Genomic DNA, 12636 nt, shown 5'->3' on the forward strand with positions numbered 1-12636 from the left:
TAACAGGTATGAATTCTCTATGAAATGCTTTTTGATGGGCATAATTTATTTATTTTTACTTTCATTTTTGTTATATTCCTATTCCAATGGGTTTCATCCTACTATTATTAGTTTTTTCACTTTTTATCATTTTCAAAGACTTCGGCACTGGTCTATTAAGGATGTATCTGTAATTATTTCGAATTAAATAAATAAGATTATGTTCCTAATTATGTCGCAGAACAAGTTTTGCTGAGATAGTAAAAATCTTTCTTTATCTTTATTTCCTCTTACATTACACCGGAGGCAGTGGCCAATGGTGATGACTGACCTCAGCTGATTCGCTAACTTGTTTATCCTTGTATTCTTTATATAATTCAGTTACATACGAGCCTAACTCGTGGTTTGAGAATTCCGTACAAGAAATTATTGCATTTGTAAAAGACTGTCAGATTGATTTGAACATTATAGTTGGAAAGAAAGATTTTTTTCTTTATTTGTGTTGTGGTTCGTCTTTACGGGGCTTTGATCAATTATAAGACGTTTTAAGGTAAAAACGGAGAATATTACTAAGTGCGAAATTGTGTATGCGTAACAATAGCTTATACTATACCTGTAATTCCAAAAATTTTATTTATAATTCCGTTAATTAGTTTAATCTGCGAGAAATGACGTCATAACATAAAGAGCCGCTTAGGTGGCCGCACTCATCATAATTTTTTGAGTGAAGTATTGTGACGAAGTAGCGGTCAACGACCCCGCTCCGCGGCACTTAGTTCAATAAGTTTGACTGGGTTGTATCAACTAACTTTAGCAATAACAAACATTCTAAAGTATTTGTTAAGGTAAAAATGTGCTGCACCATTTCACAATTTTTAGATGACATCATAACTTTGACTGTTCACCATAACCGTCTAATCTTCGCTGGTCAAAGCTATTGTTACTGTTAAATAGCGACCTGTTTCTATAAAGTTTCAAATCAATATACGATATTGCATTTAACGGTGCAACACATTACGCAGTCTATGTTAAGGTCAGCCTTCCTGTTAACGTTAAATTTGACTTAAACCTTAACTATAACAGCTAATATGCTGCAACCCAGCCTTAATATTTCGGAAATTTTACATCTAGGTCGAACTACGGTTAAACCGGAGCGGTATTCAACCGTATGAGTTATGAAACAAGAAAACGTATACAAGCGGCCGCACTTGCGGATTATTCATTCGACTGATTTTAAAACCGTGAAATATTACAAAATTGCCGCGAAAAAAAAACCCCGCAAAATTTGTAATTCATAGAACTTCATTAATTCATAAAGGCACTATGCGTTAACCGTGGGCGGTTTTTTGCCTAGTATTCGGCCGACGGTCGCGAAGAACAGTCGTGCTGCCGCGCCATTGAAATAACGTCAAAACGAGTTTATTCCTGTTTTCTCATAAAGCAGAGTACGAAAGTTTATCCCAGAGTCCCAATTTTGTGTCCACGATGGTCATGTGTGGCCGCACATTGTGCAAGCAATCGAAGGTGACTGACATCCGATAGTAATAGGAAAAAATTTCGGGGAGTTCTCTTAACATTTCGTATTTCTTATGAACGAAAACAAAAAAGAAACCGCTAATCTACGGCTACTGGTTAGTAGATGGACCCAATATTTGCAATTTTTCCGACGTCATTTTTTCTAAATCTCAGTTTTGATACTGAAATTCACAAAAAAAGACAAAAAAGCAAAAATATATATCAAATCAAATCACGTTATTCATGTAGGTCACGGAAATGACACTTATGAATGTCAAAAAATTTTTTTTCCTATTGAATCTACCGCTACTTCGTAAACAGTTGAGCTAATGAGAAGAAGTAGCAAGAAACACATTGCCACTCTTTTAAATCAAGATTTACATTTTCATCGTTTAACAAATCATTTCACTTCCAATATAATATGTAAAGTGATGCAACAAACATACTCAAACGTCAAATAGTCAAAAATTTAACTAAAAAAATCTCTTTAGAAATCCATTTTTGTCTGTCGTGTGTCGTTTGTCGTAGGTGGTTTCGCGTTTAGTAATCGTAGTGTGTGCGTCTCGAGCGGTTTCGCGGTTAACCGCTCTCGGGAAAAAACCGTAGTTAGTTAAGCCTTATCCAAAATATTTTATTTATTTTGTTTTAAATAATGTTAAGTAAAAATCTGATTCATTATTATAAGCTGTATTTTTCGCCGCCTGAGTGTTTGTACAACTTATGTACATATTGAAATTACGAATAAAGTAAAAGACTTAGAGATTCAAAGAGAATAGCTTACCTTTAGTATACCTACCTACACATGAGGTCTTACTCAATGTCTGTTTTAAGATTTTTATTCGAATCTCTTTGAGTCTCGGTCTTTACAAAGTCAATAACTATAATAAGATATATGAGTGGTTGAAACGCAAATATATACGCTTATAATAGAAAACTCTTCGTCTTTTGATGTGAAAACTTCTTTAGCGGCGTTGAGTACTTCTCTTGAAATGGTTATAAAATGTTAAACTCGCATCAGGACACGTGGCCTGATCGAAAGTTCGTAAGACAGTCGTTGAAATTATGGAACTAATTATAGTTCCGCTTTTTCAACTTAATGATCATTGGACCAGTGGTGGAATTATTGTGATTGCGAAGCAAAAATCTTAACATGTTAAATAAAAAAAATGATTTTAGTATGTTACAATTTCAGAGATATTTGGACACGAACTGTAGCGGAGGATGCTCTGGGTCGCCGGATGTCCGTCTTGGGAATATCTGAGGCCAAGAAGTTGGACAGCGGGAAGTGGGCCTGCGCTGCCAACGATGCTGGTAGGAGAAGATGCAGCGCCTTGAGGTTGATTGTCGTCAGACCTCCCAATATTAGGCTGATTCCTTCCACACTGACTGTTAATAAGGTGAGTTGATAATGCTGGCGCGAATAATCGACTTCACTGCAGGAATTAATAACTTACTACTTCATTTATAACCCAGATATTTATATGTAATACTTTGATTATTAATCGTCTTTTACAAATACCTTAAGAACAATCTGTGTTCATTGTTTCCCTGTTACTTAGTTCAATATGAAACTGATAGCCATGTATCTCTATAGAAGGCATAAAAAGCATATATTTTCTCAAAATTGATTCCTTTAGAATTCTTTTTGATGTCAATTCCACTAGAAATGTCATGCCAGTCATATATAATAGACACTACTACCGCTTCGGAAACTAATGGCGCTCTGAGAGAGAAGAAGCGGCGCAAGAAACTATAACTATACAATGTGTCCTGGGGTGTAGTAATAAAACTTTAGGAGTAGGAACTATAAACTATTTCATCGACGGAAATACCGCATATAGGGGGTCAATTACAAAACCCTACCAGTCTGCAGCTACATTTTTTTTATCTTCCGCTTGTAATTTTTGGTTCAACAGTGGAGAAACATCATGCATTGTGAGTTCAAATAATGACGCCGGGCGTCCCGCTCATGTTTCGCTTCAACTTAAGGCGAAGAGTAAGCAGAAAACACGCAAACATGGTGTTTTTAGACAAGTTTTGTGGTGAAAGTATAGTATTTCAAGCTATGAACACTACTTAATCCTGTAACACATATCTTGCTTGCTGTTGGTTATAGTTAACACTGCCGAGCCTTTTTGAACTACCACTTTTCTTTGAAGTTAAACAAGTTTTTTAGGATGGCGTGACGCATTTTTGTGGTACTTCTCTCAGAAAAGTTATTCTTATAGCTTGTACTTTTTTGTGTAGGTTCATTTATTCAGATAAGTAGTGAATAACGAGGATTGTAAGCATATAAACTGTTTTCCACCCAAGAATTTTGAAAATATTGGCTTTGTTACATAGATGGCGGGCCCGCAGCCATGAACTCATATCGCTCAAGGTCGGTGGCATTTAGTGACGCCTTAAGCGACTACTCGCGTCAATTTGAACACATTCATACAAGTTAGCTGACACAATCGGCGCGAGCAACTTCCGGCCTTCCGTCCCGCGCGCCTTTTCGCCTCAGTTTGAACAGAGCTTAAGTTCTACGTCCTGTAGGGGCTCAATGTTGGTCTTATTTGAAAGGCAAAGGTGTATAGTAAGTAATACTATAGAAAAGCTGTTTTGTATATCAATTTGTTATGCAGCTCAAATCTATATATATCTAAATATATATATATAATGAAAATGGTCTTTGTTTGAGGCTCTTTCACGCATATCGTATCAACATGAAACTACCACCATTCGATGCGAATTTTATCCTAGATGGTTTTTGGCTACTTATTTTTTTATTGTATTTGTAATAATATGAATAAAATTTAATTTATTTCCTTTTTAAATTCGCCTAGGCGGGAACGACTAGTATAATTATAAAATTAGAAATGAGAGCGGATCAGTTGTGACGTGCTAAACTATTGAATTCCAGGGAGACAATGTGAGTATAACATGTCTAGCAGGCGCAGGGAGGATGCACGGAGCGCTAGGGTTTAGCTGGGCCAGAGAGAGGAGTCTACTTCCGCTCGCCCCGGGCAGAGAAGTGTGGGAAGACCTTTACCCCGCCGGAAGTGTGCTTAAACTGTACAATGTTCAGGTAAACAATAGTATTATGGATAGTTTAGGATATCCAATACAAACATTGTTGTTATTTGAGTTGTGTTTCGGGTGGTAGATATGTTTCATTAAGAAGTTCCAGCGGCGCAACCAACCACAGCTTACAAATGTACGGGCCTGTGAATTTCAACAATCAAATCAAACAAAGCATAAAAGAGAGAAGAATATCTCTTACGGAGATTCAGGAAGCGAATCCATTGGCACTGTAACCTAAATAGGTTGATTGACCAGTCGTAAACTCTAAGTAACGCTTGGAATTAGTTCCTTGGTTTTTTGAAAACTAGCTAACCTACTGGTTAGCTACTGCTAACGCATATCAAAATTGGTCACTCATTATCGCACTGCCAGATCGTCTATACTCTATATATTCACTGACCTGTATAAATACCACTGGACAGGCTGTCCCATATGTTTGACAGCAAATTTTTTGTGCCTATTTGAAGCGCTTCTCGCGAGCGTCCAGAGAATTAATTTTAACGTATAATACAAATTACTTTGAAGGAACGTGCAATACTGTGAAGTATTTTTACATTTTGAATTAATTTCGTTTGCTTTCCGTGCTATTTATACTCGTACTTCAGGAATCAACGTAAAAAACCATACAATTATTATTTGTAAATAGTTTCTCAACATCTATCGATGTTTGCTGAGGTTGGCATCACTAGTTTTAGTACCGCAGATTCTCGCTACATGGCCAACAGCGCCAAAATGGCGAATATCAAACGGGGAACAAGATCGCCTTACAGCCGCCGTCCAGTGGTATATAGTAGAGGTCAGTGAAGCTAGTATATTCTAAGTCTATGCTTATAAATCTTTTGTCCCAGTCAGTCACGTATATATATATCTCTCATTCAAACCTTGTGGCGTCTAGAAATTTAAACTTGCTTACATTTGTAGAAATCAGGCGAATACCGCTGCCAAGTGTCATCTGTGGCGGGCACTGACTCGAAGGCGGTGACTGTTTGGGCGCTGGGAGCTCACGACGACGTATGTCAAAGTGAAGCATCTCACGGCCTGCGGTGGCCGCAGACGGCGCCGGGTGCGCATGCTATAGCGACCTGCCCGCTCGGCTACACAGGAGAAACGACCAGGTATGACAGCTAGGTGATGCTGTTAAAAATGCCTGAAACACACCCATCTACCGTTAACAATACCCACCTCTATCACCCTCACTATCTGTTTAAATAAAGACCCCCTGAAAATTTGCTGGGAAAAGGTCACGAACCGTTTGGTTATATAATAATAAAAATGTAAGTTTTACCCATAAACTAATGTAAAAAGACAGTTACAATTACACGCGTTTTAATCCTTTAAACAGTGTTTTATTTAAATGTGTAACACGTTAATGTTAATCAAAGAAAATAAAATTACTACAATTAAATAATAATAAATTATTTTTGTAGATTTTGCGAGCCAAAAACAACCCAGTATGGTGTTAAGTGGGGTCTGCCGAACTTCTCCGGGTGCATCGATGATTCCTTACGAGATATATACGAACAGGTTTGTAGAAATATTATCATTATCCTTATTTTAGCGCCTCGTCAAAAAATGTGTAAATTGTGTAAGTGTGTTCGCATATAGCGACATAAATTTCAACACTATGTTCGTCATTAAATCTCCCTTAAGTATAGTGCACTACAGGGTTGCCAAATACTTGTATTGAGTTAAGAAAAGAGTGTTTGTCTGTCTATATTGTAAATCTATGGTTATATAAACAGATAATATACAATATTGTTATTTTTATTTCAGTTCACCCAAATATCTTACGGGTATTCATTAGTGACGGTTCACGATATCGTCCACCAATACGGCGCCTTGCTCCGTTCCCTTCCGACCCACCCCGGAGCCGCCACTGTTCCTCTGCAGCACGCCGTCTCCATCCTACATTATCTGCGGTCTTCTGTATCCCGGCCCGCTGACAGAACACTCAGTACTGAACCGATGCTCAAGATATACGATGAAATGCTCAAGCATCCAGACGCGTTTCTCGATGAAGAGGTTTGTAATTGCTATTAATCTTTTTGCTGCAGAAGAGGGCTATTCGCGCTATTTATAACCTAGGTCCTAGAGAATAATTGAGAGCAAAATTCAAAGAAATTAACATCTTGACTGTTGCTTCTCAATATATTCTTAATAATGTAATGTATGTTCATAGGCACATAAGTAAATTTGCCAGAAACTGTCATAACCATAATGTTAACACCAGGAACTGATGATGCCTACTACTCGGCTAAGTCGAGTTAGTAAGTCTTTTGTGGGGCGATGTATATGCTTTTACAACAAGATCCCAGAAAATGTTCAAAACAAAAGTATTACGTTATTCAAAAGAATTGTTAAAAAACGTTTGTGTGGTAAAGGTATAACATAAATGACTTTCTTAATGATACCACAGATTGAGAATGGAGCGACCGCCCTCAGGCTATTAAATAATAAGTTTAATTGTACAATATTACTTTGTTAATGTTACTTTAATTGTAAAACATATTTTTGATGAAAAAAAAAAGCCCGCTGAGTTTGTTGCGCCCATTCTTCTCAGGCCTGAGGCATTCATTTTGGAATGGGTGGTAGTTTTTTTGACTTTCAATAAGTGATTTCACATCCTATTTTGAATAAAAATATTTGAATTTAAATTTGAATTTACCAACCACGGTGCGGTGCCCCCGGTTCGATTATCGCCCGCCACGTACCAAGATGTTTTCGGTTTTCGAATTCAAATGTTCGTTTATTTGACCCCTTATAAGGTGGACAACAGTAACTTACTTGAGTAAATGATAACCTATACACACTTTAAACAAATGGTAATGTATTCATCATCAGCCGGAAGACGTCCACTGCTGGACAAAGGCCTCCCGCCAATTATCTCCACGACGATCGGTCTTGCGCTGCCCTCATCCAATGTATTCCGGTGATCTTGACAAGATCGTCGGTCCATCTTGTAGGCCTACCAACACTGCGTCTTCCCGTACGTGGTCGTCATTCTCGAAGACTCTTCTGCCTCATCTACCACTTTTCCGTCGAACTATGTACCCTGCCCACTGCCACTTCAGTTTCGCAATCATTTGAACTCTGTCGGTAACTTTGGTTCTCCTACATGAATGGCTCATGAGAGCTTTCTCCTGATGAACAAGCTCATGTATTATGAGAACTATATTCTAGACTGTTTGTTGACAGCATCGTCCAGTCTCACCTCTGCTTATTTTGACTTTTCGAAGGACTTTTCTGTCCACTAGTCCAAACCATACCATAACGAACAGGCAGACAGGCACGGAACTAAATACGACACGGTCTACTAAACCCACTGCAATATATAATCTGTTTTAGTCTAACTTTAACCAAAGTTTTGTAAGTTTTGGGTCTTTAAGTTCTTCATAAAGATTTTAGTAAATAAACGTGTTTAAAACGGTTCTCTAACGCCATTTCAATTCTCAATTTAAATTTCAGTGATGGTAACCTAATATTTGTAACAACACGTTTCGACTCATGCGGAATCAAGCTGTTAATAAGGCTTAAAACAACTCCCTTATCGTTTATATTCCCAACGAAATAGTAGATGCAAAGGGTTTCTCTGTTGCGGCACATTCTTATTATTTCCATTACATAAAATATTTTTAAGCTGTTGCATAGCTTCTATCGCGGGCCTTGAGCGTGGAGACTGAATCCAGAAATTCCGTAACGAAAATAACCTAACACTTACTTACTAGATGTATATAGATATTTCGTCACGGTCATTGCAGTTGCCGTGGAACAGCGGTTATCACGTATGCTTTTTTGTGCAGAAGGTCCCAGGTTCGAGCCTGGGGTACGTCTTGATTTTTTTTAATTTCTTTATTTTTTTATTACGTTTTTTTAATTTTTATTATTATGACTAGCATTTTTATTTAGTTTCACCTGTCCCGTTGTGTGTCTGTAATCAAATATTGCTAGTTAAATTTTACTCACTCCCCCTTTGCTTTTTTTTAAATTGATTTTATCCAAAAAAAACTGCATAAATAAAATAAATAAATAATTATAATTGCATAAGTTGATAAAAATGCTATGCAATAGCTTTACCGCGGCAGTCGCCGAGTGCCACACGTCTTTTTTGTCCGACTCGTTCCTAACAGGGTCATGGTATGATGGAGTGAAATGATTTTTTTTTATTCATTTAGGTATAATTTGTACACTTATGAAAGTCAATTCTGAGAAGAACTGGCAAGAAAATAAGCAAGTTTTCTCCTCCATTTACAGTTTTCACAGTATCCACTCATTTTTATCGTCTACAGTGTAGTAAGTAGACTGCTTGAATCTCCTTGCTAATTCTAAAAATTTTTTGAGTGTATTCATTTGTCTCACTGACATCAATTACATAGTAACTTCTTTTCTGTTTCAGAAAATATACGAGCTGCAAACTGCAGTAGCTGACACAGCTTTGATGAAAGCTGATCTCTCTCTTGACTACAAAGAGTTCTCAGTTCAGACGAAGCAGCTTCAAGACTCGGCGCATTTTAATTTTCCGTCGAGCCATCAGACCGAGTGGCTTCTAACCTCGGTGGACGTTGACTTGACCGACGGCATGGGGAATGTAACTGTGGTGGCTGTTAACTACAACGACCTGTCGTCAAGGCTACCCTCGCTGAGAAGATCTATTGAGCTCAAGTAGGTTTTTTCGTCTTCTTTCGGCACGAAAGGAACCTTCAAAAGGGTTGGCCAGGTGCGTTTAGTCACTTTTTGTCACCCGACCTCGCACATTTAAAACATTTTACATAAAAATATGTTATAATTAAAATTGCAATCATATAATACTCTTATAAATTTTCTTTTTTTTCTCTTATCATTGGTTTTTCTGCTTATATTTTGTTTGTTTTTATTTGCTCGTAGCAATAATTGTGTCTGGTTGTCAGCTCGTCGTCTTACAGAAGCGGCCGCGAGCTGGAGTTCCACATGGCGTCTGCGCAGACGCAGGTGTGGGCTGACAGCGGGATCCCCTCCCTCGAGTACAGCGTCACCTTGCTGTTTGTGCATGCTAAGAACTACAGTGCTATTGGTAATTACATTATTTATAAATATTACGCTACTTGATTCTATGACGTTATCAATATACGTATCACTCCGTCTAGACTTATTTATGAGTGGCATGTTTGGGCCTAAAGGACTCACCGTATTAAAGGCCGGCACCCCCGAAGAAAAACTCTCCACTCTCCCACTTAAAACTGGCGAAAATGAGCGGCGTTGCGTTTCGTTCGGTATGTGGGCTATCTGGAGGCCTAAACCCCCCCAGATACAAATGACAGCATGGATTAAAAAAAGAGTACTCCAGGACGCTACCAGGAGAATTCATCCCTGTACCTACTAGTGGATGCCCGGGCTGCTCCGCGTATTCTGGAGGGGGCGAACTTGTGCTGACTCGGGGCAAACAGAGCAAGAGGCTCAAACCACCCTCCTCCACATTCGATGTAGACTTTTGCAACAATTTGATGATGTTGTTTGTTGCAAATTTAAATGCCGTCCAAGTGGACGGCATTTAAATTGGAATTGGCATTTAAATTCTCCAGGTGGAAGTTCCACCTGGAGAAACAGATATCTTCTCTGGCTGATATGTCTTACCTCTTGTACCTGGGGTATAATCTGGATCACTTCTTTATACCACGGACTTGTGTCTGCGTTTTAGGTCTACCATGTCTGTTCTCGACGCCTGAGTATTCTTGAAGAACAGGACCTATCCATCACCTGGCTTCACGTAAACTGCGACGACCATCCGCAAATCTACATGTATTGGTCCCATAGCGGTAACTAGACTCACCGAGCCGGTCAGTCTAGATGAGCACATCCAAATGGCTACAGATTCCGTGTTGGATCAGATCCCCACTGCAGAGATCGCATTTCTTGGCCATTTTATGCCCACCACGCCAAATGACTAGGCTCACGTACCTCCGATCATGCAAGGAGATACTATGTTCACGACTTTGCCTTAGCATAGTGGTCTGACACAACGCGCAATTACCGTCTGCTGTTTTCCCGAACCGATACGACTTAGGGACCTTCAAGGCCATGTTGTTGTTGCGGATGTCCATGGTGGCTGGTAAGCTATACGTCGTCCCATTAACAGACAGTGTGTACGAATAAGGTGAGTTACCGTCGATACGTTTATTGGGACAGCAAATTCAACGATAGTTACGATTTTTATCTCAAGTAAGAGACAGACTGAATATTGGGAACGGCCGTAAGACGTCACGGGCTATCCTGCCAAAAACTAAACTTCCTTGTACTGATAGGTTTTTATTTCATAAAATACATAATAAGTATTGTAAATATAATACATAAATGTGATGTGAATAAATAGATGATTTGACCCAGTGTTTAGTTACTCTGAGAACTAAGGTAGTAGTCGCGGGTTATAATCCCTAAAGTTGCACATGTGTTTGCATATATATATCACACTAAAGTGTAGCTCGATTAAGAATATTTTCCCATGACTTATTTTGCTATAACTTGCCACAAGATGGCGCTGCAGTGTAATCATTAACTTATTATGAACAATGAGAGTAAGATTGAAATGAAGACGTACAGTCAATATTAATAAGAATGAGAAAATTGGCCCAAGTATACAGAGGTACGGGTGATTTTTGATTTCAGAATCTAAATTAGCATGTGCTTCCCGCACTCCGAGCGAGCCCGGTCTGTGGCTGCGGAGTGCTTGTGAGGCCAGAGTGCCGCAGCCCTCCCAAGTGTCATGTCGGTGCCGCGGCCTCGGAACTTTCGCGCTCTTCACCGTCGCCAGATCTACACTCGTGAGTACACTATTTTGTTGGCAGATTCCTTTATAGTCAAATTTGTTGTGTATTAAGACTTTTTTACCGTACTATTAAATGGAACGAGCAGAAAGCCGTTTCAGTCTATACTCTATACCAGTGTCGATAATTTTTGAAACCAAAAAAATTAATAGGATGAGCGACCCATTGGAAATGGAAGAGAATATAATAACAAAAATGAAAGGAAAACTAAATTACGGATTACGGTGTCGGGAAGTGGAAAAGGGGGGATGCTTAAGGGTAAAAAACGGTTTATCTCGACTTCCGGCAAAACTGCAAGTCCTGTGGTAAAAAGTCAAATGGCAAAGACTTAAATAACATAAGATAAACTTTATTTGCATTGAATAGGTTGCAGTTTTTTACCTTAACCCCCCCCCCCCCCCCCCCCTTTTTTACACTTCCCGACCTCAGATCGCCCGTAGATTATTTTTCCTTTCATTTTTGTTACATTCTCTTCTACAGACTACGATATGTCACACGTAATAACACCAGGTCCTATAGTTTTCAGACATTTATTTGCACTCCAAGTTAACTCGTTTACTCACTTCTCGGAACAGATGACCCAAACTCTTTTTTTATTGAGAATAGATATGTTTTACCGCCGCATCTTGCAACACCAGAAAAATTACTCGACACACACTTGGCAGCCATTTAGGTGAGGGATAATATATATATATACTAGTGGACCCAACAGACGTTGTCCTGTACACACGTCTTAAATCTGAAAAATCGGTCCAGCCGTTATGAGGAGTTCACTAACATACACATGAGCAGGAGAATTATATTATATGGACGGAATTAAGAATGTAAACCAATCTCAAATTCACTGAAACAAACACAAAAATCATCAAAATCGGTCCAGCCGTTTAGGAGGTACTTTAATTGTGAATCTAAACCATTCTCGAATCCACCTGAAGTCACACGCCAATCTCAAATTCACTGGAACACACAAAAATATCATCAAAATCGGTCTAGCCGTTTAGGAGGTAGTTCAATTGTAAATCTAAACCATCCTCGAATCCCCTTGATCTCACACAAAAAATTTCATCAAAATCGGTCCAGCCGTCTAGGAGGAGTTCAGTGACATACACACGCACACAAGAAATATATATATATATATATATATATATATATAAAGATAAGGGACGAGACAAGCATGAAATTCAGCTGATGGTAATTGATACGCCCTGCCCATTTAATGCAGTGCTGCTCAGGATTTAAAAAAAATCCTAAACATTCTGAGCGGCACCAAAATTGCGCTCGT

The 12636-nt window shown here is 38.7% G+C and overlaps 1 protein-coding gene across 1 annotated transcript in view; it reads left to right on the forward strand.

The window, feature by feature from the left end:
* The window catches only part of LOC126964887 (uncharacterized), a 389045-nt gene that overhangs the window by 375995 nt on the left and 414 nt on the right, over positions 1 to 12636 (forward strand). The window contains exons 14-21 of the mRNA XM_050808203.1: positions 2687 to 2891; positions 4400 to 4564; positions 5482 to 5675; positions 5988 to 6084; positions 6334 to 6582; positions 8954 to 9219; positions 9465 to 9607; positions 11197 to 11351. Coding sequence (XP_050664160.1) covers positions 2687 to 2891; positions 4400 to 4564; positions 5482 to 5675; positions 5988 to 6084; positions 6334 to 6582; positions 8954 to 9219; positions 9465 to 9607; positions 11197 to 11351 — 1474 coding nt within the window. The remainder of the gene's footprint in view (positions 1 to 2686; positions 2892 to 4399; positions 4565 to 5481; positions 5676 to 5987; positions 6085 to 6333; positions 6583 to 8953; positions 9220 to 9464; positions 9608 to 11196; positions 11352 to 12636) is intronic.

This window comes from Leptidea sinapis, chromosome 6, assembly GCF_905404315.1.
Source record: "Leptidea sinapis chromosome 6, ilLepSina1.1, whole genome shotgun sequence".
Taxonomy (NCBI): domain Eukaryota; kingdom Metazoa; phylum Arthropoda; class Insecta; order Lepidoptera; family Pieridae; genus Leptidea; species Leptidea sinapis.